This window comes from Equus przewalskii, chromosome 1 (genome assembly GCF_037783145.1).
Source record: "Equus przewalskii isolate Varuska chromosome 1, EquPr2, whole genome shotgun sequence".
Taxonomy (NCBI): Eukaryota; Metazoa; Chordata; class Mammalia; order Perissodactyla; family Equidae; genus Equus; species Equus przewalskii.
The window spans coordinates 167,859,445-167,885,010 of NC_091831.1; the positions used below are offsets into that span (position 1 = coordinate 167,859,445).

The window sequence follows — 25,566 nt, forward strand, 5'->3', positions numbered from 1 at the left end:
GTCTTCTCAAGTATTTTATTCACTGCATGACATTCCACTGTACCTTAATTGAACCATATGCCTCTTATTAGACATAATGAAGGTCATTTCCAATTTTTGACAATATAAATAATACTTCAGTAGCCATCAATGTATACAAATCTGGGTGCAGAGCTAATATTTCCTTAGTATAAATTTCAAGAAGTAAAAATACTTTATCAGAAAATAAGAAATATATTGCCAAAGAGCCCTACAGAAAATTTAGACCTACTTATACTCCCCTAGAATAGGTTTTCCTTTTCGAAGGGGCTTTGGAATGCTGTGATTCACCATAGAACATTATACTACAAAGTGTACCTACTTTCATATTTAACATGAGTATCTTTCTATCAAGTAAAAAGTACATTCTACACTTAATCAACATTTCAGTCTTCTTTAAGGATAATTATACTGATTACAATTAGCTGACATTTATTGAGGCACAAATCAAGGACCAGGCGAGGCACTTTATACATTTTACTTCATTTAATCCTTTTAACTACTTTGTCAAACTATTATTTCGCCCACGTAAGAGATGAGGAGATTCAGGCTTACAAAGATTCGGTGATTTGCCCAGTGTATTAGTTCCTATTACTACTGTAACAAATTACCACAAACTGGGTGGTTTAAAACAACCCAAATTTATTATCTTACAGTCCTAGAGGTCAGAAATCTAAAATGGGTTGGTGGCAGGGCTTTGGGAGGCTTTAGGGAAGAATCTGTCCCCTGCCTCTTCTAGGACCTAGGGGCTGCCCATATTCCTTGGCTCCCGGCCCCCCATCACTCTGATCTCTGCTTCCTGTTGTCAGATCTCCTTCTCTGACTCTGACCTTCCGGCTCCCTCTTATGAGGACACTGGTGATTACACTGGGTTACCCAGATAATCCAGGATAACCCCCACCTCAAGGACCTTTATTTAATCGTATCTGCAAAGTCTCTTTTGTCATATTAAGGTAACATATTCACAAATTCTAGAGGTTAGGATCTACATATCTTTGACAGGTCATCAGCGTGCCTACCACACCCAAAATAAGAGTTGTAAGAGATGGAGTTGCCGTCCAGGCTGACCAGCTTCAGAGGCCATCACTGAAACCACTATACAGTTTTTCAAAGTAAAAGCTGAACAGGAATAATCCTTAGCACTTGTGATCCAGTAGAAAATAGAATATAAACCATCCACCTTTAAATGAGGCATTACTTTAAAAATTACACAAACACAAAACAGTGTGTTTTTATGATACCATAATTTTCTCCCTTAAAAAAAAATCTGTATTTTGAGGGGCCAGCCCGGTGGCGTAGTAGTTAAGTTTGCATGCTCTGCTTTGGTAGCCTGGGGTTCACGGTTTGGATCCTGGGCAGGGTGTTTGGATCCTGGTGGTGTCCCACATAGAAAATAGAGGAAGACTGGCACAGATGTTAGCTCAGCAACAATCTTCTCAAGCAAAAAGAGGAAGATTAGCAACAGATGTTAGCTCAGGGCCAATCTTCCTCACCAGGAAAAAAAAAAACAAACCTATTTTTTTTTTAAGGACTTATGGCTGATATACAGTTTTTCCTGAAAACTTTTATTTATATCCTGCATATACAAGTAGCACCTTACTTTTCTGACTACATATAACTATCTTATTTGGTTTCTATTAAAAAATCACAGAAACTAAAACGTACTGTACCTGGGGGTGGAATTTCTAGATCAGTTGTCTGTTGCACGTTAGTGCGACCAGGTCTAGGATCAAAAGCAGGAACCAAAGCAGAAAACTGCCGCTTTAGCACATAATCATCATCCCATGTTCTCCGGCGTCCTCCTTTAGTTTCATACTCTTCTTCTTCCTATTACAATTAAATTTCACGTATGGACAAACATTACAAGATAAAACTTTTCATTATTGCAAAAGTGATGTACTATCTATAAAATATGTTAAGTACTTCTCTACAGCTATTACACTTCCTTATTTAGCTATATTTCTTAAGCACAAAATGAGCCAACATAAACAAACATGTATAGCTACAAACATTTTTTAATGACTTCAGTTTATCAAAAATAAGCTGCATCAGTGATGGTTACACAAATCTACATGTGATAAAATGACAGAACCATACACACACACTGTATCAATGTCAATGTCCATACAACCTCTCTGTACTATCTTTTCAACTTCCTGTGAACCTATAATTATTTTTAAATGGTTTCTTTTTTAAAAATGTAAATTGCATTACATACTGAATTACATACAAAATGGATATAATGCTTGGGCATTGCTTTAAATAACTATGGGGCAAACAAATCAAACAAGTTTGACAAAGTGTTGATAACTGTGAAAGTCAAATGAGGGTTCTTAGGGATTCACTGCACTATTCTACTTCTGGCATGTATGAAAATTTCCATAATAAAAGCGTTTGTAAGGAACATTTTCTCCTCTCCTTCACTTTTACTATCAACAAAAAAGAGATGAATGGGGGCCGGCTTCGTGGCCAAGTGGTTAAGTTCGAACGCTCCGCTTGGGTGGCCCAGGGTTTCGCCGGTTCAGACCCTGGGTACGGACCTAGCACCGCTCATCAAGTCATGCTGAGGCGGTGTCCCACACAGCAGAGAAAGAAGGACCTACACCTAGAATATACAACTATGTACTGGGGGGCTTTGGAGAGAAGAAGAAAAAAAAGGAAAAAAGAAGATTGGCAACAGATGTTAGCTCAGGTGCCAATCTTTAAAGAAAAAAGAGAGATCAATGCATTGTAAATGATGTAAATGTTTGATGCAATAATTTTTAAATAACGATTACGTATTTAGATGCACACACATACTCTATTTTGGACACATAGCTGAAATTAACTTTTATAACAAATCAAATTGATTTGACAGCTCTAGAGCCAGAAGGTCTGGGTTTTTATCCTGGATCCAAAACTTCTATGTGTGACCTTTAGCAATCACTTCATCTGAAAACTGGGGCTAATAATAACACTCAAAGGGTTGTTGAAAGGATGGAATTAGTTAATACAAGCAAAGTATTAAAAATAGTGCCCAGCACTTAATTAATGATCAGTAAATGTTAGCTAATAGATTAATATTATTAGCTACCATCACCTCTACCATTATAACTACGAAAGCTATAACTCTTAGATAATAGCTATTAACCATTTTAGTATATATCTACTGCTACCCAGAGGCCAAGATGAAGGAGTTTCAAGTAAGAAACTCCCATATGCATTATGCCAGAGCAATCATGGAATGTGGAACCCAAGCAGTTGGGGAAGTTTCTTTATGTTAACCCTATTTGGTAACTTCTTGCCCTACCCCCAGTCCTATATATTTTTCTAGGCATTTTGGTGGTATGTTACTGTGAAAGGAGAGAATCGACACTGCAGGGAAGATAAACATCAAGATCTTACCTGCTCCCCAATAGGTCGGCTCCCTGCCCCAGCAGGGACCTGCGGTAGCTGCGAGGTGACAGCGTGGTGTGTTACATCAGAGCGGGAGCCAGCTCGACGCTGCAGGGATGGTCGTCTCAGAATCTGAGGTAGAAAAATGTGAAGAGACATATCTAATTATCTGACCCATATATATCCCCATTCAGCCTTGAACTGAAACTATCAACCCATATTACCAAAATCGTCATTAAAAAACTTCATATTCACGAGCCATCTTCAGAAAATTTATAAAATGAATGTTTTAAATTCATCACGTATCATATACTAACCTTCACAAGAAATAAGTTAATGTTTTATGTTTTTTCTAAGCAACATATACCAAAAGCATTTCTTGGAGTTCTTTACCCCATTGAAAGCTCAACTTATGAAATTTTTTGAAATCTAATAACATTTTATAAAGAGAAATAAAAAATATACAAAAGTTTACAATAAAGGGTATTTTCAGGCAAAAGTTCAATTCAAAGACAATCACGGCAGTTAAACCAATTGCAGTGGCTAAACACTTGGGAGTTCTGGATCATACTGCCTAAGCTTAGGCCTCCACTATTCTACTTAACTCTGATTAATCAGAGCAAATTTTTCCTTCTATGCTTCTATCTCATAGCTCTGTGTAAGGAATGACAGTACACAGATTCAGCTTGCAAAACAGTAGGCACTAAAAAATTCTAAGTGCAAGAACCATGAAAATTATATTCTTAGGGTAAATGCAGTTCTTCACACTCTCAAACCTGTTAAAACATTAGCATGTGACGTGGAATTTTTCAAATATAACCAACTTATTTTCTTTTAAAAGAGAATCATAAATGCTCAGATTAAAAGTGCTTTTCTTAATTAACCACATTTTTCATACTGGTGCCTTATTTCCTTGCTTCAAAGTTTAACCAGGACTTTTCCCTGCTTTTCCTCTCTTCATTTCAATTATTAACATCCTATTTTAGTTAAGAGAACGGGGGACTCTCTCTCTACCATAACCTCCTCGTATTCTTGGTCCTCCTGATTGTCATCTTCATTTTCATCATCTTCCTCATCTGGCTCAGGCAAGTCCTCATCATCATCTAGCTCAGCTAACAGAGTACTGGCCCGGCAGCTATCAAGGAAATCTAGAAAACAAAACCAACAACCTTACTCTCAACACAATTAACAAAGCATAACAAAGTTAACTTTGTGCATTGGTTTTACAAAACAAAGGTAAAATTCAAAAGGGACAAGTATAAAGACAACACTTAGTGATGGCTTATTCCACCACACATACCGAATGACTAACTTTGGTAAATAGTACAAGCATGGCAGAAAGCAAGGTGGAACAAAGGATGAGCATAAACTAAATCCGAATCTACAAAATCGTAAATATAAAAAGTCAACAATATGGGCCATGTTAAAAAATAACAATCCTATAATCATTCTCTACATAAGTCACAGGAAGCATAACATGGTGGAAAGAGAACATTTTGGAGTTATTCGTTCTGTCAACAAATATCTACTGAGTACCTGCTAGGTGCCAAGAATTGTGTTGGGCCCCAGGTGTACATATAGTACTTGTAAACAAAAACAGACATGGTCTGAGCATCTGTGAAGCTTACAGGGTAGGGAGGCATTTAAAAAGTAAACAAATGAATATATAAATACAAAATGTAAAAGATCTTATGAGGGAAAAGAACAGAATTAAGTCAATTAGAGATAGGTGGGCTTAGCTATGTGACCTGGCAGGTTACTACTTAAGGATATTGCCTATTTACTATGGAATAACGTATATACCATCTTTCATATTATCCATATTATCTAGCACATAAGGAAGTTCAATAAATTTGAATCCTTTCATCTCTCTCCTCCTTAGGATCTCTCCCCCGCACCCCTCAGCGAAGACTGTGTCAAATTTATATTGTCCCACATAATGAAGATGCTGACAAGCTGTTCTTCCCAAGAACTGAAAACAAAAAGAGAAATAACAGGACTAAAACAGGAATTTTTACTGAATCTATAAGGAAAAAAAGATTTCTATGGATAAAAAGATAGTACGTACTCTATATTTCAAAAGAACATCCAGAAGACAATGTATAATTATCTAGTAGAAACTTGGCACCTACACACCTCTGAACCAAATATATTTCTTTAAGTCCAGTAATTACAATTACATAGGACTAAAAATTCAATGCCTTTTACTGGATAGCTAGTAGAAGAAAGAGGCCTGGTTTGTATTCAGTTAGTAACTAAGGTACACTTTTTTAACACTTTAATATTCTGAAATCAGAATGTCTTACAAGCAATGGCAAGTCATAGCTAAATTGGCAATACTTTTTTCCTTAGTGATATAAAATAATGGTGTCTCTATTTATAATTAATGGCATCTTAAATTTGATGAAACACATTACCCCTAACACATGTAAGATGCCATCCTGCAATTTAGGTAGTGGTTCTCAGGAACATGATGTGGTAGTAGACAAGATAAATCAATTCTACTTTTGGTTTACTTTTAAAGGAAAATCGTCTAACTTGTACATTGAAATTCCATCTCGTATACAATTCACTGAATCAGAGATTTTTTCTACTCATTATCTTCCCTTTTTAATAGAGTTTACGAACATAAAAAAACCCTTCTTTATTTATTTCATGGATGTGATCATATCACAGAATCAAATTATGTCCCTTCAAAACGTAATGTAGCAAACATTTGCACATAGATAAATTATAAGACAGATGTTACTCTGATCCTCCATAGCTACACTCTTAAAGAGTCCTCCAGTTTTAGGAATGTAGAAAAGGAAATTTTAATCATCCAACAATAATTTTAAAAAGGCAACCAATAGCCCTAACTCTTTAATATTCTTTCCCCATTAGAATACTCATAACCTTCTTAACCTTGATGTGATCAAGAACCAAAGCTTGAAGGTAACATCTTAACAAATAAGTAGGGAGGGACAAAGGGCCTCCATGAGAAAAAATAAAGTGGAAAATAGCTTGCTCAATGATTTAAAATACTTTGGTGTAATAATCATCATCATTTTGCTACATACAGTTAACAGATAAAGCATAAACAGAGAAACATAATGATTTCCCTAAAACCAGAGAACATCAGATTCTTTTTTTTTTTTGAGAACGATTAGCCCTGTGCTAACATCTGCTGCCAATCCTCCTCTTTCTGCTGAGGAAGACTGACCCTGAGCTAACATCCCTGCCCATCTTCCTCTACTTTGTATGTGGGATGCCAGCCACAGCATGGCTTGCCAAGCAGTGCCATGTCTGCACCCAGGATCTGAACTGGCGAACCCCAGCCGCCGAAGTGGAACATGTGAACTTAAACACTGTGCCACTGGGCAGGCCTCTCAGATCCAATTCTTGATTAGAATAGGAGAGGCCACATTCTCAGAAAAAAGAAGAAAAATGTGTTAAATGAGGCATACATAAAATAGTACTATATATTATATATATGAATATTCTTGTATTTGAAATGCAAATGATTTTTTAAAAAGAACAGGCAGTGTAATCAAGGATGTATGGTAACAGGTATTCCAAAAGAAAAATGATGGAAGTGTAACCTTTTTGGAAGGCTATTCGGCAATTACTCATTTAGGAATTTACCCTAAGCAAATACATAAAAATACAATTCAAGGATGGTTATTCATAACAATGTTTATGGTAATGAAAAGCTGTAACTTAAATATCCAAAATGGAGAATTATTAAATAATTATCATACAGTCAAACAGCAGAATATCTGGCAGCCATTTCAAATATTGTAGAAACCCATTAAACAATGTGAAAATATTTTCACAGTGTACTAAGTGAAAAGAGCTGTCTGAAAAGAATATAATCCCTTTTTGTTAAAAAAAAAAAGAGAACATATACATCAAATGATATGTATCAAATGATAACAGTGGTTGTCTCTGGGAAGTGGGGGCTAAATGATTTTTATTTTCTTCTGTATTTTCTTTCTATAAAATGTTTTACTTTTCTAATAAGATAAAATGATTAGAAACATATTTTAATTGAATCAAATAGTTTTATCACTGGCTATAGCATGGAAGCCATGATGCTGTAACTGTAGACTTTCTAAGCAAAAATTAATTAATTTGAAAAATTCAAATGTTACCTAATTAAGAAATTATTTCCTTTTGGCTGGCCCCGTGGCCAAGTGGTTAAGTTTACGCGCTCCGCTTTGGTGGCCCAGGGTTCCATGGGTTTAAATCCTGGGCGCAGACACGGCACCACTCATCGGGTCATGCTGAGGTGGCATCCCACATGCCACAACTAGAAGGACCCACAACTAAAAAATATACAACTATGTACTGGGGGGATTTGGGGAGAAAAAGCAGAAAAAAAAAAAGATTGGCAACGGTTGTTAGCTCAGGTACCAAACTTTAAAAAAAAAAAAAAAAAAAGAATTTTCAAAGGACCTTGATAATAGTTGTGGTACTGTGATTTATATTAAGAAATATGTATTTGGTCTTCATCTGTTCAGGCACTGAGCTTCTAAAACCCTTGGAATTTCCTAAGTGATATGAGCAATAAAGGTGCCTTTCATTATTATTCATCAGCAGAGCTGTTTTAATGAGACTTTTGGAAAGCCTTTAATCTAAGGATGGGTTGGTTGTCAGTGGAACCAACCATAATGAGAGGGTTGGAACTTTCACCCCCAGACCTCTGGGGAGAGGGGCCAGATATTGAGTTCAGCCACCAATGGCCAATAAGTTAATCAATCATGCCTAAATCCTGAAGCCTCCAAAACACCCCAAAAGGATGAGGTTCAGAGGGCTTCCAGGATGGTGGACAGGAACACATCCACAGGCCGGGAGGGTCCCCAAACTCCAAGGGGACAGAAGCTCCTGTGCTTGGGAGCCTTCCAGACTTCATCCTATGCAACTCTTCTGCCTGTTCCTGAGTTATATCCTTTTTACAATAAACCAGTAATCCAATAAATAAAATGTTTTCCTGAGTCCTGTGAGCTGCTCTGGCAAACTAACTGAACTCAATGAGGGGATTGTGGAAACCTTCGATTTACAGCCAGTCGGTCAGAAGCATAGATGACAACCTGGACTTGCAATTAGTGTCTGAAGGAAGGGGGTGGCAGTGTTGTGGAACTGAGCCTTTAACCTCTGGGATCTGAACTATCTCTAGGTATGTAGACAGTGTCAGAATTGAGTTCAATTGTAGGACAGTCAGCTGGTGTCTAAGAATCACTTGGTGTGGGGAAACTTCAAACACCTTTAGCTGTCAGAGGTTCCAGAAGTAAAGTATTCTGTGAGTAGAGGACTGAGAATAGAGGAGACACACAGGAATGCTGTTCCCTCACATTACAGTGTACAAGGACTATCGCTCTACAAAGCTTATTAGTCTAGTACACTTCTATTCTTCTCGGATAAAAGTGTCAAGTAGCTTACTATGATTCTAATGAAACTTCATTAGTGACAAAAGGCAAAAAAGGATGACACACAAGTTCTTAGATGTCTGTTTATAATCAGATTTCTTAACAGTCCCTCATATCACTCCATGGCTTTCATCTTACATAAGATGCCACATTTGTGAAAGAATAATTCTTTTTTTTTTTTAAAGACTGGCACCTGAGCTAACAATTGTTGCCAATCTTCTCTTTTTCCCTTTTTCCGCCAAATCCCCCCAGCACATAGTTGTAAATTTTAGTTGTGGGTCCTTCTAGTTGTGGCATGTGAGATGCTGCCTCAACATGGCCTGATGAGCGGTGCCGTGTCCACGCCCAGGATCTGAACCAGCGAAACCCTGGGCCACTAAAGTGAAGCGTGTGAACTTAGCCACTCGGCCACAGGGCTGGCCCCACTCTGTTTTTTGCTTTTTTTTTTTTCTAAGGAAAACTGGCCCTGAGCTAACATCCATGCCTATCTTCTTCTACTTTATATGTGGGATGCCTGCCAAAGCATGGCTTGACAAGTGATGTGTAGGTCCACACCTGGGATCTGAACCAGCAAACCTCAGGTCACCGAAGCAGAAAGTTTGAACTTAACCACTGTGCCACCAGGCTTGGCTCCAGAATAATTCTTTTCTAATAAAAAATTAAAAACCCAGCAAAAAATGTAATAAAAACATCACTATACAAATATCGAAATATTTTAAACTATAACTTACCATATAAGGAATATTCTGCTTCCTGACCTGTGTCACTTTCACTGGAGGTTGACGTGAGGCTGGTAGTTAAAGTATTACTTAATGACTGACCAACCGATAAAACTGTTGTTGCTGTAGCTACATTGCTGCTGCTAGTAACACTGGATGTTGACATAGTCACTGTTGATGTAGTACCAGGTGTGGTCAAATTAGGGAAACTCTGAGCACCCATAAGAGGAGACGCTAAAGATAAAAATGAAGCGAATCAGTATATAAACTTTAGAAAAACTAGGTAGTATATTTACAAAAAACAATGCAGTCATGAAACACTTTTAAAAGGCTGAAAAGCAACAACTTTGGGAACCCAACTGAAATCCAACTAAAAATTCTTATTTTTATTGCACTATTATTTTTCAAAAAATTAAGACTAACTTTTTAAAAAAGTGAAGCAATGAAATAATTCCCAATGATATTTTCCAAGGGAATTACTTTGACCCATTAGTAGCTTAAATTAGAATTAAATACCTTTGAGAAGCTAATATCAATTTAAGACCTACATAAAAGTTATACTAGTGTGATGCTCTGACGTCAACTGACTATGCTGATATTTAATAGTCATCGATTTCCTTATGCAACGCTACTTAATGACTTATCATAGAGGAGTGAAAAGCAGAAGTGTGTTATTGTTTATCCTTTCATAATAAGAAGTTCTTTATCACACCTGATCTGAATTCTATAAATATCACGATTCTAGAGAACTTAACTTCACGTTCCTGAAGTGCTAAAGTTGATGCAGTTGTATCTAACATGGTTAACGGTCTCATTAAAGACTGAGCCAGAACCCACTCAACAAGAAACCCTCCTTTGCATCCCTCAGAGTGGAAAAAGCATTGGGTTCCATAAGGAAAAGCTCACTTACTTGCTGTGCTCATCACATTCCTCCCCAAAGTATTAGTGTTGTTATCACTGCTGCTTCGGCTTAGATTCATGTTGTTCGTGGCATTAGTCCGTGCTATGTTTGCCACTCTCCTTACAAAACTCTCCAAGCTAGATGTTTCTCTTGAGGACAGGTTAGGTACACTTGCACTAGAGCTCATAGGGGCCCCAGCAGCCAACAGAGAACTCACAGACAGTCTGTTACTTGCTGAAGAGCTAAGGGGTCGTTGTGAAGCTGCTTCTTTATTAGTCAACTCAGATACTGAACTAACATCAGGAGAACTAACACTAACAATTCCCATGGATATTGCACTAGACTCCCCAGGAGTACGAACAGAACTATCAGGGCCTAACTTTCTTTCAGCATTTTCACTTCCCGTTTCCGCTGTTAAGGTGCTGGTGCTTGCACTGGAAGATGACCCTACTTCTGTTTGAGGGACGTTTTCAGCAGATGAAAGAACAACAATTGGTTCATGGACATCAGCTCCTGAAACTATACTGTGTTCCATTACAATTTCTGATCTCCGTTCCGTTTTGGTCGAACCCAAGCTGATGTCGCTGCTACTGGCCACGCTACACACAGAACTGCTGCTTCCTTTTCTACTTGAGGAGCCTGCAGCAGCAGATGTCTTGTCTGGACAGTTGTTTTTCACCAAGCTGCTCCATGATTGCGTTGTGCCTGAAACAGTGGATGAAACAGGTTTGGGTGATGCCACTGTATCAGGGTCGTACCCTGGTGCAAGCTTGAGGTCAAATTTTCCTTCTGCGCCCATACGGTAAGAGTTTGAGCCACCAGCATCCCAGGTGACATCAATCCAGCCTGGAAAGGGACAGGAGTTTGTGAGACCCAGCAGAAAGCAGACAGGAGCGTGTCAGACAGTAGCTCCACAATACGGGATCAGCTTTTCATCAGTGCTGTACTTCTTTTCTACAGTCATTTAAGGTCTGCTAAATAAAATTAAGTTCTTCTTTTATTTCTCTTATTTCTGCACTGTTTGCTTTGATGATATTTAAAAACAATGTAAGGGTCATGTTTACATCTATTGGGGTATCTTTTAAGGGGAAGAACTGTTAAAAATTGTAAAAAGTTATACAAATGGTAAATACCGGAACTTTAGCAAGTATAGATGAAATCTAAATAAAAAGTATTTTAGTTGCTAAATATGATTATGTGGTCAAATGCTCTTTATAGAAAAAAGTGCTGGCTTACCATTAATTTCTAAGTTTGGGCTAAATCCTATAATTGTCAGACAAAATATTCATATATCTCCATAGAAATTTTAGGTCACTAGCTCACATAACACTAAGTTAGCATTTCGGTTGTGTTCTCAAAGTTCACTGGTTACTTGGTTCTCTTATGATTAAGTTTAATAAAGTCGAATAAACACAGAAAATTCTAAAACAAAATTTTAAAAGTATGCTAAGCTCTTTTATTAGAACCTATATGCTAAAGCTAATAATGTGTGAAGAACTAATGAGGACACTGCTATTCAATCTATATTTACTCATACCTGGAAAATGACACTTATTCTTTTTTAAAAATGGTAATTAACTTCCAAAACCAATAAAACAAACTGCTTATTAGAAATGAAATTAATAGAAATTTTACAATCTTATTTTAGTGTTATAAGCTAACTACTTCAGGGAAAAATACAACATATACAAATAGAATGTCTAAAGTATAACAAGTCTTTGCAAAGTTTGAAAGTACTTTACCCACACACGCACGTACTCCCATGCACACGCATGTGTGCACACACAGGCCAAGATCAGATTATGTTTATGATGAGGCTCAGAGGGGTATAAGTAATACTGAATTACCTGTGGGGATTATCTGCATATAAGTTCTCTGAGAGGAAAACTGCCCCAAATCTACATAATCTAGTTTAGATGAGTTTTCAATTGCCTTAATTTATTCTGTATGCTGAAATAACCTCTGAAGAAACAATATTTAACTACCTCTTCTGCAACATGGAAAAGTGTGAGAAAGGACAGGTCAAAAACATATCCCAATCCCAAATAAAAATAACATTTGCATTGCATGAATTGGTCCAAAAATACACTGATAACTTATTTCATAGCACTTATCAAAATATGTAACTGAATGTTTATCTGTTTCACCCAGAAGGCAGAGAGGATCACACCTTTTTGCTGTGTATACCTGAAGTCTAACAAAGTGCCTTTACATAGTAGGCACTCATATTTGTGGAATAAATGAAAAAAATGGATATTCCTACCACCACATAGTTCCTCTAGAAAGGAAAGAGATATTTAATTGATATAAGGTGGAAAAATAATTTTAAAATGTACATCGTTCATATTAGGCTTGAGAATGTGTTGAAACTGATATCTAAGGGGAACTAAGAAAGAGTGCATACGTACTATCCATAAGTGTAAAGGTACAAAACTCTGAACTCCTCCTATGCCCGAAAAATAGATAAAAAGATAAACAGAGTTAATAATAACTATCCATTATTAGAAATGGGTGGCGTAAGCATTTGAAAGCTAAGAATCCTCTCTGACATAAAGGTTTCAAGGTGTGATTTAACAGGAATGGCCATCTTGGTCAGCTAAAACTCTGAATCTCTACACTTGCCAAATCAGCAAAAATAAGCCTTTCTTATATGTTAAATTCTAAAATTAAGGTTCCAATTTTCCTATGTGTTGCTTCAGGTTACGCCAGCCTCAGAAAAATGAACTGCATTCACATATTCCTAACTAGCCCACATACTTAAAAGGCAAAACAATCAATTTAGGGGAAAGAGAAATTTTGGCAGTTATATGCATGCTCACTCACTGTAAACCTGGTATGATGACAACTGATTTGCAATTAGGGTATGACTATCGAGAAAGGCATTTGGTGGTGAGGTAATTCAAGGAATAGAATCTTAAAAGCAATAAAATCAAAGTGCTTGTTTAAGTAAACAAATGCCTTTATTACATAGAACATGAATATATTAAGATATTAAATGTTAGTCATTCTCCTAAGCACTATCACATTTTTATAGTTCCTTAAATATTTGGTGTAAATTGAGAATTTGAACATTTTACTCTTCTTTTTGTTTTTAATGCCAGGCGAAATTCATAAGAACCCTCTACTGGTCAGGCAAATTATCCACTAATAAATCAGCATTTTAAATTATAAGAAAAAAATTAGCCACTATAGTCGCTTCTGGGACTTAATGGAAGCATTTATTAAGTGGGTATGAACTTCCCTAAAATCTACAGCACCAAAGGTTAAAATTGAACTTGATTTAAACAATAGCTCTCATAAAACAAGAAAGTTTAAAATCCCAAAGAAAAGCTGGTAGACTGAGAAACATTGTGAAATATCTTATAATCTACTAATAAATGAAGAGGCTATGATTCTTGTTCAATGCTTTATTAAAAAATAGTAACTAAAAATGTTATTGCTTTTTCTTCTATGTGACTTAGAGTAAAAAAGTTCTTGCCTGATTCCTGTCAGGATAACAAGATGAAAAAAGCATAAGAAATTAAGATAAAGAACAATGGAAACTTATGAATAATAAACTAATTTTACAAAAACAGCAACAAAATATGTCTTGAGGGTATTCAACTTACACTAGCTTATTAATCACTTTAAAATATTAGCAATAAGTTTAGAGTCAAAACTTAAAAATTTTCAATTTTCCCTTCTTTCTAAATAAATGATTTTTCCATTTTTAATGTAAAACCAATACGTCAGTTCTTCTACATAATGCTGGGACATTTATACAATTTATAAATTATCCCAAAATAACCAAAGAAGAATACTTTGTTATTTAAGTAGCTGATTTCCACACTATAAAGTCTAAGCACCTACTCACCATTATGCAGTTCTCCTGTGACGGTGCCTTCTCCCTGGGGGCTGCCATCCTGATCTCGCCATTTCCAGTCAAGGCCTCTGATCACACGAGCGCCTGGAACCATGTATTTCAGAACCTGGGAGCGTACTAGACGTCTCTGTCTTCTAAGATTGGCTTCTGCTTCCTTAGCTGCTTTTCCTGTAAGGGAGAAATTAGGGAAATATAAACAAAATCACTTTTTACAAATATAATTGCTTCGGTAAGTTAGAAAAACCTACTACCATCTCTTTACCTAGCTGATCTTCACATACTCCATTTACAGTGCCATAAAGTTCGAATCCAGAGAGTGAGAGGTAGTGGGTTTGTCCACTAGCATTCTTCCCCATCTGTTTAATTCTCACATGTCGCCACCCCTGTTTCTCATCCTTTGGTGGATCAAGAGGCCAGGTTGCTGTTGATCTGTGAATGGGTGAAGGGAAAAGATTGTGTAATGTTTCAAAACAGATGAAAAAGATGTTTAAGGTGGGGAAGATATTTTACATAATAGAGAACTAGAGAAAAAATAAACTAACTTTCATATTCACTCAACAGTTCATTACACAAGAATCAAGAAATCAAAGGAGAAAAACAAAAAATAAGTTAAAAATGAAACATTAAGGGGCCAGCTGCATGGCATAGTGGTTAAGTTTGGTGCACTCTGCTTTGGTTGCCCAGGTTCGTGGGTTCGGATCCTGGGAGCAGATCTACACCACTTGTCAGCCATGCTGTGGTGGCGACTCACATATAAATTGAATTGGAGGAAGACTGCCAAAATGTTAGCTCAGGGCTAATCTTCCTCAAGCAAAAAAAGAAAAAAAAAGAAGAAAGAAAGAAAGAAGAGTAAGACTGTTAACAAATGTCGGCTCAGGGCTAATATTACTCAGAAAAAAAATGAAATGTTAAAATGTATACTATTAGTTTGACTCATAACATTAAATGATTTATGATTAATAAAATCCAAAGAAATGAGACCGGAAATTTTATGAATAATATACTTTTATGATGAAAACAATTTTAAATTCTTGCAAAGTTTTAAATATTAAATTTCAAAGTTGAAAATATTACCTATTAATCCTAATGTTAAGAAGCTACTTCCGTACTACATCAAATGCAAAGTAATTTAACTCCATACTCTATCTACCCCTCAGAATGTGCCACAATGGACAATTAAAACATTAAAATTAAATTTTTTAGAAATATAATACCAACTTTGTCTTTAAAAAAATAATATATGATCAATATATAAAATATAGGAAAAGAGATACATAAAAATAAGAAAAATTTAAAAGTCAGCCATAATTCCATAACCAGTAATAGCCACTATTAATATGTTGAACATTCACATATATCATGTGAATAGATGGATAGTTTAGTTAAAAGCTAATTCCATTTCCTTTTGGTTTTTATTATTATGCTATATATATACACATATAGCCATATATCAATTTCTTTTCAAATGAATAAGCTCAGCTTTCTACTCATGTTTAATGTAAAGTTTTTGACAAAGTTCTGGTAAAGTCAGTATTTCAAAGTTTTAGTACCTAAATTATAGTATCAAGTGATGTTTTAGAAAGAAAATCTTGCTTCAATATCTCACAAAGAAGGGAGCTCTAAGGGTATACAATTACAAAAATAAACAAAGCTCTTTATTGAGTTTTCCAATTTGCAAAGACTCCTCAACTAACCCTGGTTCATTGAGACTGCAGTCATCAACATGGGTATACAAAGGAGTCCAGTTCTGTCCATCTTTGGATACCTGGAAAACCCAATTTCTCAGTGCAGACCTTCCATAACCACGAGCATGACGAAGTGTATATGCTGATGGTATCACCCAAAGACCCAGATCTATGGCAAACCAGGCATTCTTATCATCATTGCTATGACAATTTAAAGCTGAATTATCACGACTTAATATATCTTCTAAGCGACCATAAGGTAGATTTCTTCCTTCTGATGATGTTACAACTACGAGTCCATAAGCAGCTGGATTTACCCATTCATATGCAGTTCTACAAAAAAAAAAAGAAAAATTAGCAGTTAACACTACCAAAATAACTGCATTTGTTCATTTTAGCTTTTCTTCCCACATAAAATTAATTTAAAAAATTTTACAATTAACAATTAAGATTTTTTCCCTCATAAACAGTAATTTGGACAGTCTTAAATTTTATAAGACATCAAGTTCCTTAAACTGGAGGATACTCAAATTTTATTCTACTACCTAGAATTCTTTTTCCAGGTGAATGTTTTCACTTTACATTAAATAGAATGACTTACTTGGCATTTGTCCCAATCCAGTAAATGATTCCATTCTCATCAAAATCATGCTGGTGCCGAAATATAAAATTTTGGCCTTCTCTTAATTTTCGAACAAAAACAAATGAAGATCGGTCAAAATCATACCACTGCTTTGCTACCTAAACCAAATAAAATACAGAAAACACTCACCTTAAAAATGCTATTTTCAAACATATCGCCCACTTTTTCCCTATGCCTTTAAGGTGAATTGTTTTATTGTAACAAATACTCATTAAGAAGCATTTGGGGGTGGGGCTGGCCCCATGACGGAGTGGTTAAGTTTGCGCACTCGGCTTCGGCAGCCCAGGGTTTTGCTGGTTCGAGTCCTGGGCTCGGACATGGAACCGCTCATTAAGCCACGCTGAGGCGGCATCCCGCATGCCACAACTAGAAGGACCCACGACTAAAAATACACAACTATGTACCAGGGGGCTTTGGGAGAAAAAGGGAAAAAAAAAATAAAATCTTTAAAAAGCAAAAAAAGCAGCATTTGGGGAAAAAGTCCCAGAAAAATAGAAATTTTGACAACCAAAGTACCCCACTATTAACATCATAGAATATTTGTTCAGTCTATTATTTCGATAGGATAAAACAAAGTCTTGATCATATTGTACAAACACATTTTTTCCCTACTCAGTCATTAGACATTTTATCAGCTATGTAATATTCAAATTAATGGAAACAATAATCAACTTGATATTGTTCTTGATTGGCATTAAGGTTTTGTTCACTATTTTAGCATTACAAATAACCATAATAAACATCTTTATGAAGACACCATTTATAGTGTACAGGTACATCTCATTTTATTGTGCTTCACTTTATTGCATGTTGCAGATATTGTGGGGTTTTTTTTTCTGCTTTTCTCCTCCCCAAAGAGCCCTAGTACATAGTTGTATATTTTAGTTGTGGGTCCTTCTAGTTGTGGTATGTAGGACACCGTCTCAACATGGCCTGATGAGCGGTGCCACGTCCACACCAAGGATCCGAACCAGTGACACCCTCAGCTGCCACAGCAGAGTGCACGAACTTAACCACTCGGCCATGGGGCCGGCCCCCAGATATTGCGTTTTTTACAAGACCCTCCAACAGCAAAAAGATTACGACTTACTGAAGGCTCATCTGATAGCATTTTTTTTAGCAATAGTTTTTTTACTTAAGGTATGTACATTGTTTTTGTACATTTCTTTTAGACATATTGCCATCACACACACAACAGACTACAGTATAGTGTAAACATAACTTTTATATGCACTGGGAAACCAAAAAGTTCATGTGATTCGCTTTACTGTGATATTAACTTTACTGCAGTGGTCTGGAACTGAACCTACAGTATCTCCGAGATACGCCTGTATAAAGATTATTTGCTTAGAATAGATTCCTAAAAATAGAATTGCTAAATCAAACTGTATTACCATAATTCTGGATACATACTGCTCAAAATACTTTTCTAAAGGGCTAAACGATAGCAGAGAATGCTTATTTCACGATGTCGCTGCCAAAAGCTCACCATTTTTAAGAGATACTGTTCCAGAGATTCAACAGTAGCTAATGGCTCCATCTTCAACATCCTGCCCGTCCTGTCTATCAATGCGGTTTCACCAGGTGCACGTTCCAACCGAAATCTTAATCTTCTCGTAAGTATCTACACAGAAATGATCAAAATGCTTCAGAAAATACCTTGCTTTTTTCTTAGAATTGTAAAAATGAGACATGTTATATGAACACAGTAATTGAGACTTATAAAGTATAATCATAAGGGAAGTATCAGTGTTGGTCTTCTATTAAGCGGTTGCTTCTTTTTAAAAAAATGTCCACCGGACAAGTGATATTGGCTTTCAAAAAAGAAAAAACGTTTACTTAGAATTTCTAAATAACTTCAAATACACATGGTTTAAATAAAATTATAATAAAGCATTTCCAAAGAAATATTACATCTCTAACTTATAACTCACAATTTTCCAGGTAAGTTATGAAAATTAGCTAATTAACTTATTCCTTTAAAGCTAAAATATATAAAATAACCTATGGCTAATAAACTTAAAAAAATTCAAGATAGCTTCCAATCCAGTATGTTTTAGTAAGCAACAAGTATAAGACTAGTAATTTTAGGTAGCTTCATTTCTGGAGAAATCTTAACTAACTCGTACAGACACAAAATTGAATGTTCATATGTGCATTTGGGTAGCATTTTAGACTGCAAAATCACCAGAGGGGACATTCCTGGCGTTCTTTGTGTCTTGCACAGTCTCCTGAAATGAGAACTGCATAATAAAAGATTTTGGTGCTCCTAGGACTGTAAAAGCAGGAGAATTTCCAGTCTTTGAGACCTATCTCTACTACTTTATTCACATATCAAGGATAAAGACTTAAAAGGGATGGACGTGGGGCTGGCCTGGTGGCACAGCAGTTAATTCACACGTTCTGCTTCGGCAGTTTGGGGTTCGCTGGTTTGGATCCCAGGTGCAGACATGGCACCACTCATCAGGCCATGCTGTGGCAGGCATCCCACATATAAAGTAGAGGAAGATGGGCACAGATGTTAGCTCAGGGCCAGTCTTCCTCAGCAAAAAGAGGACGATTGGCAGCAGATGTTAGCTCAGGGCTAATCTTCCTCAAAAAAAAAAAGGAAAAGAAACGGATGGACAAAAACATCCCCTTGCTCCTTTTTGTATTATTCTGTTTGAAATAAACACAAAGTAGATCTCTACATCTTGTTTAATATATGTACAATGTCAGGAGAACTAACTATATTGTAATTTCCTGTACAAGCTCTCTAGTCTGGGAATCCAGTGGCTTTGGTAACACCACTGAGTTCTTGGGGATATGGCAAGTTTTTACCTTGATTAGGCGATGTTTTGGCAAATACAGATTCTCAGTCATTTATTAAAGGCTACACTTAAAAGGAACAATTCCATGCAGTGGAATGCAGGATAGGTTGGATAAAGGCAAGATCTGCTAGGAAATATTAAAGTAACCCACAGATGATGTGATAAAGATCTGGATTTGGATATTAGCAGTAGGAGTATTTGTTTTCTCTGTTCATATCTGGATCCCAGCTGCTAACAAAAGCATAATTGAATAAATAAATGAGAAGGTCAACCAAATAACATTTAGGATGAAAACAGGCTTATTATAAAACCATATGATAATGAGAGATTTCTGGAAGGATCAATAGGAACAGCTAAAGCCATCTGGTTCTAATCAATGACATACAGAAAGCAAGAAAAAAAAATTGTGCTTAAAATATTTTTACATTTTCTCCCATCTTGATATTTCAAACAGAGATGAAGGGACTTAATTCATAATTCTAGAACAAAAGGAGCCTTGTTTCTGCTTTTTCCACTGATAAAGTGTCTTTCCACTTACAATCTACAAAATACGATTTACTACTTACGATAACTATTTACTGAAAGTCCACAGTGATTTGATTAAACAAAAAAGAATTGAAATATCAATATATTCAACAGTCATTTGAAAAAAAAAAAACAATCAAATGGCATCAGGGTTGGTGTCTTTAACCATTATGCAGAATTGTTACTTAATACAATACGAAAGGAAAGTTTTTGTTTTTAAGAAAAGTATAAGACTGCTTCTAAATGCACTGGCAATAGCGACTGCATTTTTATGGTTACCTGGAGGTTATATGTGGATCCTGGAGTATCATACAAATGAAGAGGTAGACGTTCAATAGATTCTAATACAGCTATTAACTTTCGAATTAATGCAACTGCTGGTCGACTGTGAACAAAACAATAATTGTTAAGAACTTTATGTAGTTTCATGCAAAAGTTCATACAGAAACTACAGTGACTAACTTCATATAGACCCTTACTACGAGCACAAAGAGAAATTTAATTTTGTATAAGATCACATCTAAGTGAGCAAAGATACTCTCATAATTCAATTTCCTTCACTTAAGAATGAAGTATTTTTTCTTATAAAACTTTTATAAATTGCATTCAAAGTATACGTGTAATTTATTTTTTAAAGCTTAACTTTATTATATAATATTTGATACATACAAAAGAATATACAAAACAGCAAAGTTTTTTGGTCTTTTAAAGATTTTATTTTTCCTTTTTCTCCCAAAGCCCTCCGGTACATAGTTGTCTGTTTTTACTTGTGGGTCCTTCTAGTTGTGGCATGTGGGACGCCGCCTCAGCGTGGCCCAATGAGCAGTGCCATGTCCGCACCCAGAATTCGAACTAGTGAAACCCTGGGCCGCTGAAGCGGGGTGTGCGAACTTAACCACTCAGCCACGGGGCTGGCCCCAAAACAGCAAAGTTTTGAAAATAATACTATTTGTTGGCAAGGCAACAGTGGTGTAATGCTTCTGGAAAACAATTTGTATCAAAAACCTTTAAAAATCATCTATAACCTTTAACTCAGAATTATCACTTAAAGGAATTTATGTAAAAACATATTTCCCTTGAGAGAAATATATTTTAGTGTTAGTAATAATTTACAAAGAGCTACAATGTTTAATATAGTAATATTTGAATAAATTATACATCCATAAAATAAGGCATTTTGTTTTACATTTATAATTATTTTAAAATGTAATGCACTCATCTAAAATGGTATTTAAAATTAATGAAATTAATTGAATTTCATTTATTATTTTAAAAGTTATTTATTATTACACAGTCAAAAGTAAATAAAATAGTAAAATGAACTTTGAATGAACCCATGACCCAGCTTCAGCTATTGTCTACTAATGGCCAATCGACTTCTTTCTACATCTCCACCTATTTCTCTCCTTCCCATGTTATTTTGAAGAAATTGCCAGAGAACGCATCATTTCATCCAGAGTATATTTTGAGTACGTATCTCTACAAAAGAATTCTTTTAAAAAAATCATACCATTATGACAATTAAAAAGGAAGTAACAACTATTACTTAATATCAAATATTTACTCAGTGTTCAAATTTCCAGTTGTGTCTTAAAGAGGTATCCAATAAACTAAGTGGTCAGCTGCGTTCCCAGGAGATGTAATTTTTCTTTTATTTTATTAGATTAAAAATGCTTTAAAAATATTTTTTATTATACATTTATAATATAAGCTACTTCCTTATTGAATAGAAAAGCTCCTATTTTGTGTATAAATACTATATTAGACTCTATCTTAAAGGAAGTACACCAGCTTGCAAACACTGCAAACATCAAATTAAAACAAATTTGTGGATTTACCTTTCTTCGTCTTCATTTTCACTAAAGGCTGTCTTAAAAACATTTATTCTTTCTACCAGTTGACTACAATCTTGTTTCATATCTAAATCCACGGTCTAAAGAAAACAAAAAAGAGAATGTACAAAGAAAAAAACTTTAAGGCTGTTATTGAAATTTATCAAAAACATGCCGCAAAGATGAATATTAGCATATTATTACAAAATGAGCAACACAGTCTAAGTGAAATCATCAATTTCTCTCAATTAAAAACTCTTTTTACCATATGACTTAGTAGACCACGGCTAACATCTACATAGATTTTTTTTTCCTTCTTCAATGTTATTATGGAGTAGCAATTACACTGTTAAATCAGTTTCTCCCAAAGTATAGAATGTGAGGTGATTTCAGATTATTTATGAATGAACACTTTGCATTTTAACCGTACTATTTACTTTAACTAGTATTAGAAAAAATATAATGGGATATTAAAACAATGATTTCATAGATATTACAAAGTGATATGTGATAATCCCTATAATTTTAACAAATGGGAATAAATGCAAATGGTAAAATTGATGAAGGAAATGTGAGACATTGAAAAAGCGAATCTTAAGAGTATATCACCACATACAATGATTAAGAAAGAAAAATTAAAATGGCAGAACTGAAATGGGGAGAAAATTTTCACTTTTTTCTACTTTCATTAGAATGTTACAATGAGTATGTATCTTTCATTAAAATAAAGAAAAATTTTTATCACAATGAAGATATTAAAGGTAGACTAAATGGAAGAAAAATATAAGGTTATTAGCAAATACTTGTCAAATAGTCACATAAACTTCCTAAACTCGTTGCTCATAAATTAATTTTATGCAAATAATTTAGGTACGTAAGAAGGTCTATAGACTAACTCCATTTTATGTAAGTTAAGAGGAAATCAGAGCAGTGAATAACATTAAATCTGAGGCTAAAGTAAGTGTTTTGTTCAACAAAATCTTGAACAAACTATAACTGGGTAACTCAAAAATCATAAACAGACAATTCTTTCAACTAGCTCAAACTAATGACGCAACTTAAAGGAAAGACTGGAGAAATTATAAATATTAACATTTATTACTTAGTTTTTCAATATTTTTTGACAAAGTAATATCGCTCAGCCAAATGCGCAGCTACAAATTATTTCTAAAACTATATACTTTGTTCTGTACTATTGCATAAACTTACATTGTTTAAAACAGTAAGAAGAGCTTGCACCAAGCCACTACTGCACATTTCGTATGGTGAAATTGTGTTTTCATCCTTCAAAAGTACAATTAGATTTTCTAAAGCTGTCTTCATTAAATCTCTCCAAGTGTTCTCACTCTCAATACACTAAAAGAAAAAAATGTTTTTAATGCAAAAATAAACAAACAAGTCTCAATTCACTTAATTTATCAGAACATCATTGTAACTGGATAATAAACAAGATTAAGAGGTTCAAGTCTTTAATGCAAATTATTTCTACCAGGGTCAGCAAACATTTTTGTAAAGGGCTGATTGTAAATATTTTAGGCTTTACAGGCTATGTCGCCCCGTCACACCTATTCAACTCTGCCGCTGTAGCCACCAAAGTAGTCACAGACAATGTGTAAATGAATGAGCATGGCTATGAGCAACAAAACTATTTATGGACACTAACATTACATTTTCACTTATCATGCAATATTACTCTTACTTTTGATTTGCTTTCAACCATTTAAAAATGTAGAAAGCAGTCGTATTTCACAAAGCCATACAAAATAGATAGCAGGTCAAATTTAGCATGTGGGTGATATTTGCTGACCCCTCATCAATACCCAGAATATAAAGGATAAAGGGGAAAAACTAAACCAAGATCACAGTGTGTCATAAAATACAGAGGCTAACATACTTGTCTATTTGTATGAAGTTCCCAAGAGGACTCTAACTGAGTTGCTATGTTTCTGAGCGTTACCACTACTCCACGAGGCATGCTTTCTACAGCTTTAAAGTGGTCATCATATAAATCTCGAGCCATGGTTCGTACCTACCAAAATAGAAAAACCAAAGGTGAATTTTCACTACAATTAATAATTTCACCAAATTTTTCCTTTTACATACACACAACACATACATATATAAATGTACCTTTTAGAATTAAGATATTTATGCCATTATCAACTTCCAAAAAATGTCACTACTTCTATTCATATATATCAAAAGGTTAAATGGCTGAGAAAGTACTCTAGTAGATTTTAGCAGTGCTAAATAAAAGAACTCATAATTTTAATTTTTGGTTATGCAAATTTGTATTCATACACCAAATGGAAGTTTATTTCATTTAAACAAAATTTAACCTGCCAAAAATTAATCTGCTCTTTTTTTTATAAAAGCAATCTGCTTATGGTGAACCAATTAGAAAATACAAGTAAGCAAAAAAAAGAAAATTAAGCCACCTATAATTCCATCAACCAAAGTTGAATCCTTTAACATTATGGGGTGTACTTTAGGGTTTATGTCTTTTTTCTATTTATATTATTCACACAAAGTATACATAATGCTCATATATTTACAAACTTCATCATGAGAAGGAATGTTTATGATCAGTTTGGTTACTAATTCTCTCTCATTTAAGTTAAATTAATGTTATTTGAGAGAATAACCCATACATGTCCTAGGCTTGGATCTGATGAAATTTAGTAGCTAATACTCTCTAAAAAGATATGCTTAAATAATGTAAATTTAGGCGTTACGCAATTTCATTTAAAGCACAAACTAATCTAGCATAACCCTAATGTAACAGAAAAACATTCACTCTCTAAATGAATTAATAATCTCTCTCCAATCTATTTTGGTATATCATTCAGAATTAAAAGATAAGTAAGTTCTGGATATTAGACAACATTGAAGAAACTATCCCTCTATAAAACAGTATTAATAAATAAAACTGAGGTTAAAACCAACAGTTAAAATTATTTTTACCTAAAATTAGTATATTTTGACACTATTGCTTTCATACACAAAAGAATAGCCACATGGTTACTGAGTTACTACTGATTTCAAGAAATGGAATCAATAATCATATTGTTTTTAAAATACGAAAATACAGGATTGAGACTGTGTTTCTTTGATCTTCTTTTTTTGAGGAACGTTAGCCCGTTTCTTTGATTTACTTTTCTTCTGTATTGTGAAAATTCATGACACTGTGAGTTGGTCTATATTTGGTAGGTAACAGAACATATCAGGTGTTCCAAGAAACTCCTGTGATGGCAGCGTGGTAGCTTTACAAAGAATTACAGTCGATCCTCATTATCTGAGAATTCTATGTTTGCAAATTCACTCCTATGATTTATTTGTAATCCCTCAGATAATCCTTGTAGGGCTTTCCCAGTCAATTGTAGGCATGCACAACACAACGAAAACTTTGAGATGCTTCATGTGCATGTTCCCAGGTGAGGTCAAACAAGGTAACACTCTACCTTCTTGTTTTAGCTTTCATACTATAAACACGTGTCCTTTTCACAGTCTATTTTGTGCCATGTTTTTCACATTTTTGTGCTTTTTTGTTGGTGACTTCACAGTTTAAAATGGCCCCCCGATAACTGGGCAAAATTTGATCTACAAGATCTAAAGAAAAAGAGACTTATTTTTTACTGTAAAATGGCCCCCAGGGGCTGGCCCGGTGGCATAGTGGTTAAGTTCGCACATTCCACTTCTCGGCGGCCAGGGGTTCGCCAGTTCAGATCCTGGGTACGGACATGGCACTGCATGGCATGCCATGGTGTGGCAGGTGTCCCACATATAAA

General features: G+C 35.1%; 2 protein-coding genes across 14 annotated transcripts in view; one reads left to right on the plus strand and one right to left on the minus strand.

Annotated features, from left to right (window-relative positions):
• Positions 1–5,453, plus strand: part of AP4S1 (adaptor related protein complex 4 subunit sigma 1) — a 65,107-nt gene extending 59,654 nt beyond the window's left edge. The window contains exon 6 of the mRNA XM_070587577.1: positions 5,276–5,453. The gene's annotated coding sequence lies outside the window, so the exon portion shown is untranslated. The remainder of the gene's footprint in view (positions 1–5,275) is intronic.
• Positions 1–25,566, minus strand: part of HECTD1 (HECT domain E3 ubiquitin protein ligase 1) — an 87,697-nt gene that overhangs the window by 12,749 nt on the left and 49,382 nt on the right. For 3 of the 13 annotated variants that reach the window (XM_070587213.1, XM_070587184.1, XM_070587233.1), the window contains exons 16-29: positions 23,673–23,807; positions 22,988–23,134; positions 21,785–21,879; positions 20,226–20,331; positions 18,101–18,235; positions 16,570–16,709; positions 15,978–16,301; positions 14,546–14,712; positions 14,275–14,451; positions 10,431–11,267; positions 9,533–9,754; positions 4,408–4,541; positions 3,403–3,525; positions 1,689–1,845 (exon numbers count right to left, since the gene is read on the minus strand). In XM_070587213.1, coding sequence (XP_070443314.1) covers positions 1,689–1,845; positions 3,403–3,525; positions 4,408–4,541; positions 9,533–9,754; positions 10,431–11,267; positions 14,275–14,451; positions 14,546–14,712; positions 15,978–16,301; positions 16,570–16,709; positions 18,101–18,235; positions 20,226–20,331; positions 21,785–21,879; positions 22,988–23,134; positions 23,673–23,807 — 2,899 coding nt within the window. The remainder of the gene's footprint in view (positions 1–1,688; positions 1,846–3,402; positions 3,526–4,407; positions 4,542–9,532; positions 9,755–10,430; positions 11,268–14,274; positions 14,452–14,545; positions 14,713–15,977; positions 16,302–16,569; positions 16,710–18,100; positions 18,236–20,225; positions 20,332–21,784; positions 21,880–22,987; positions 23,135–23,672; positions 23,808–25,566) is intronic. The other 10 variants (XM_070587222.1, XM_070587203.1, XM_070587230.1 and 7 more) reach the window with 5 other exon arrangements.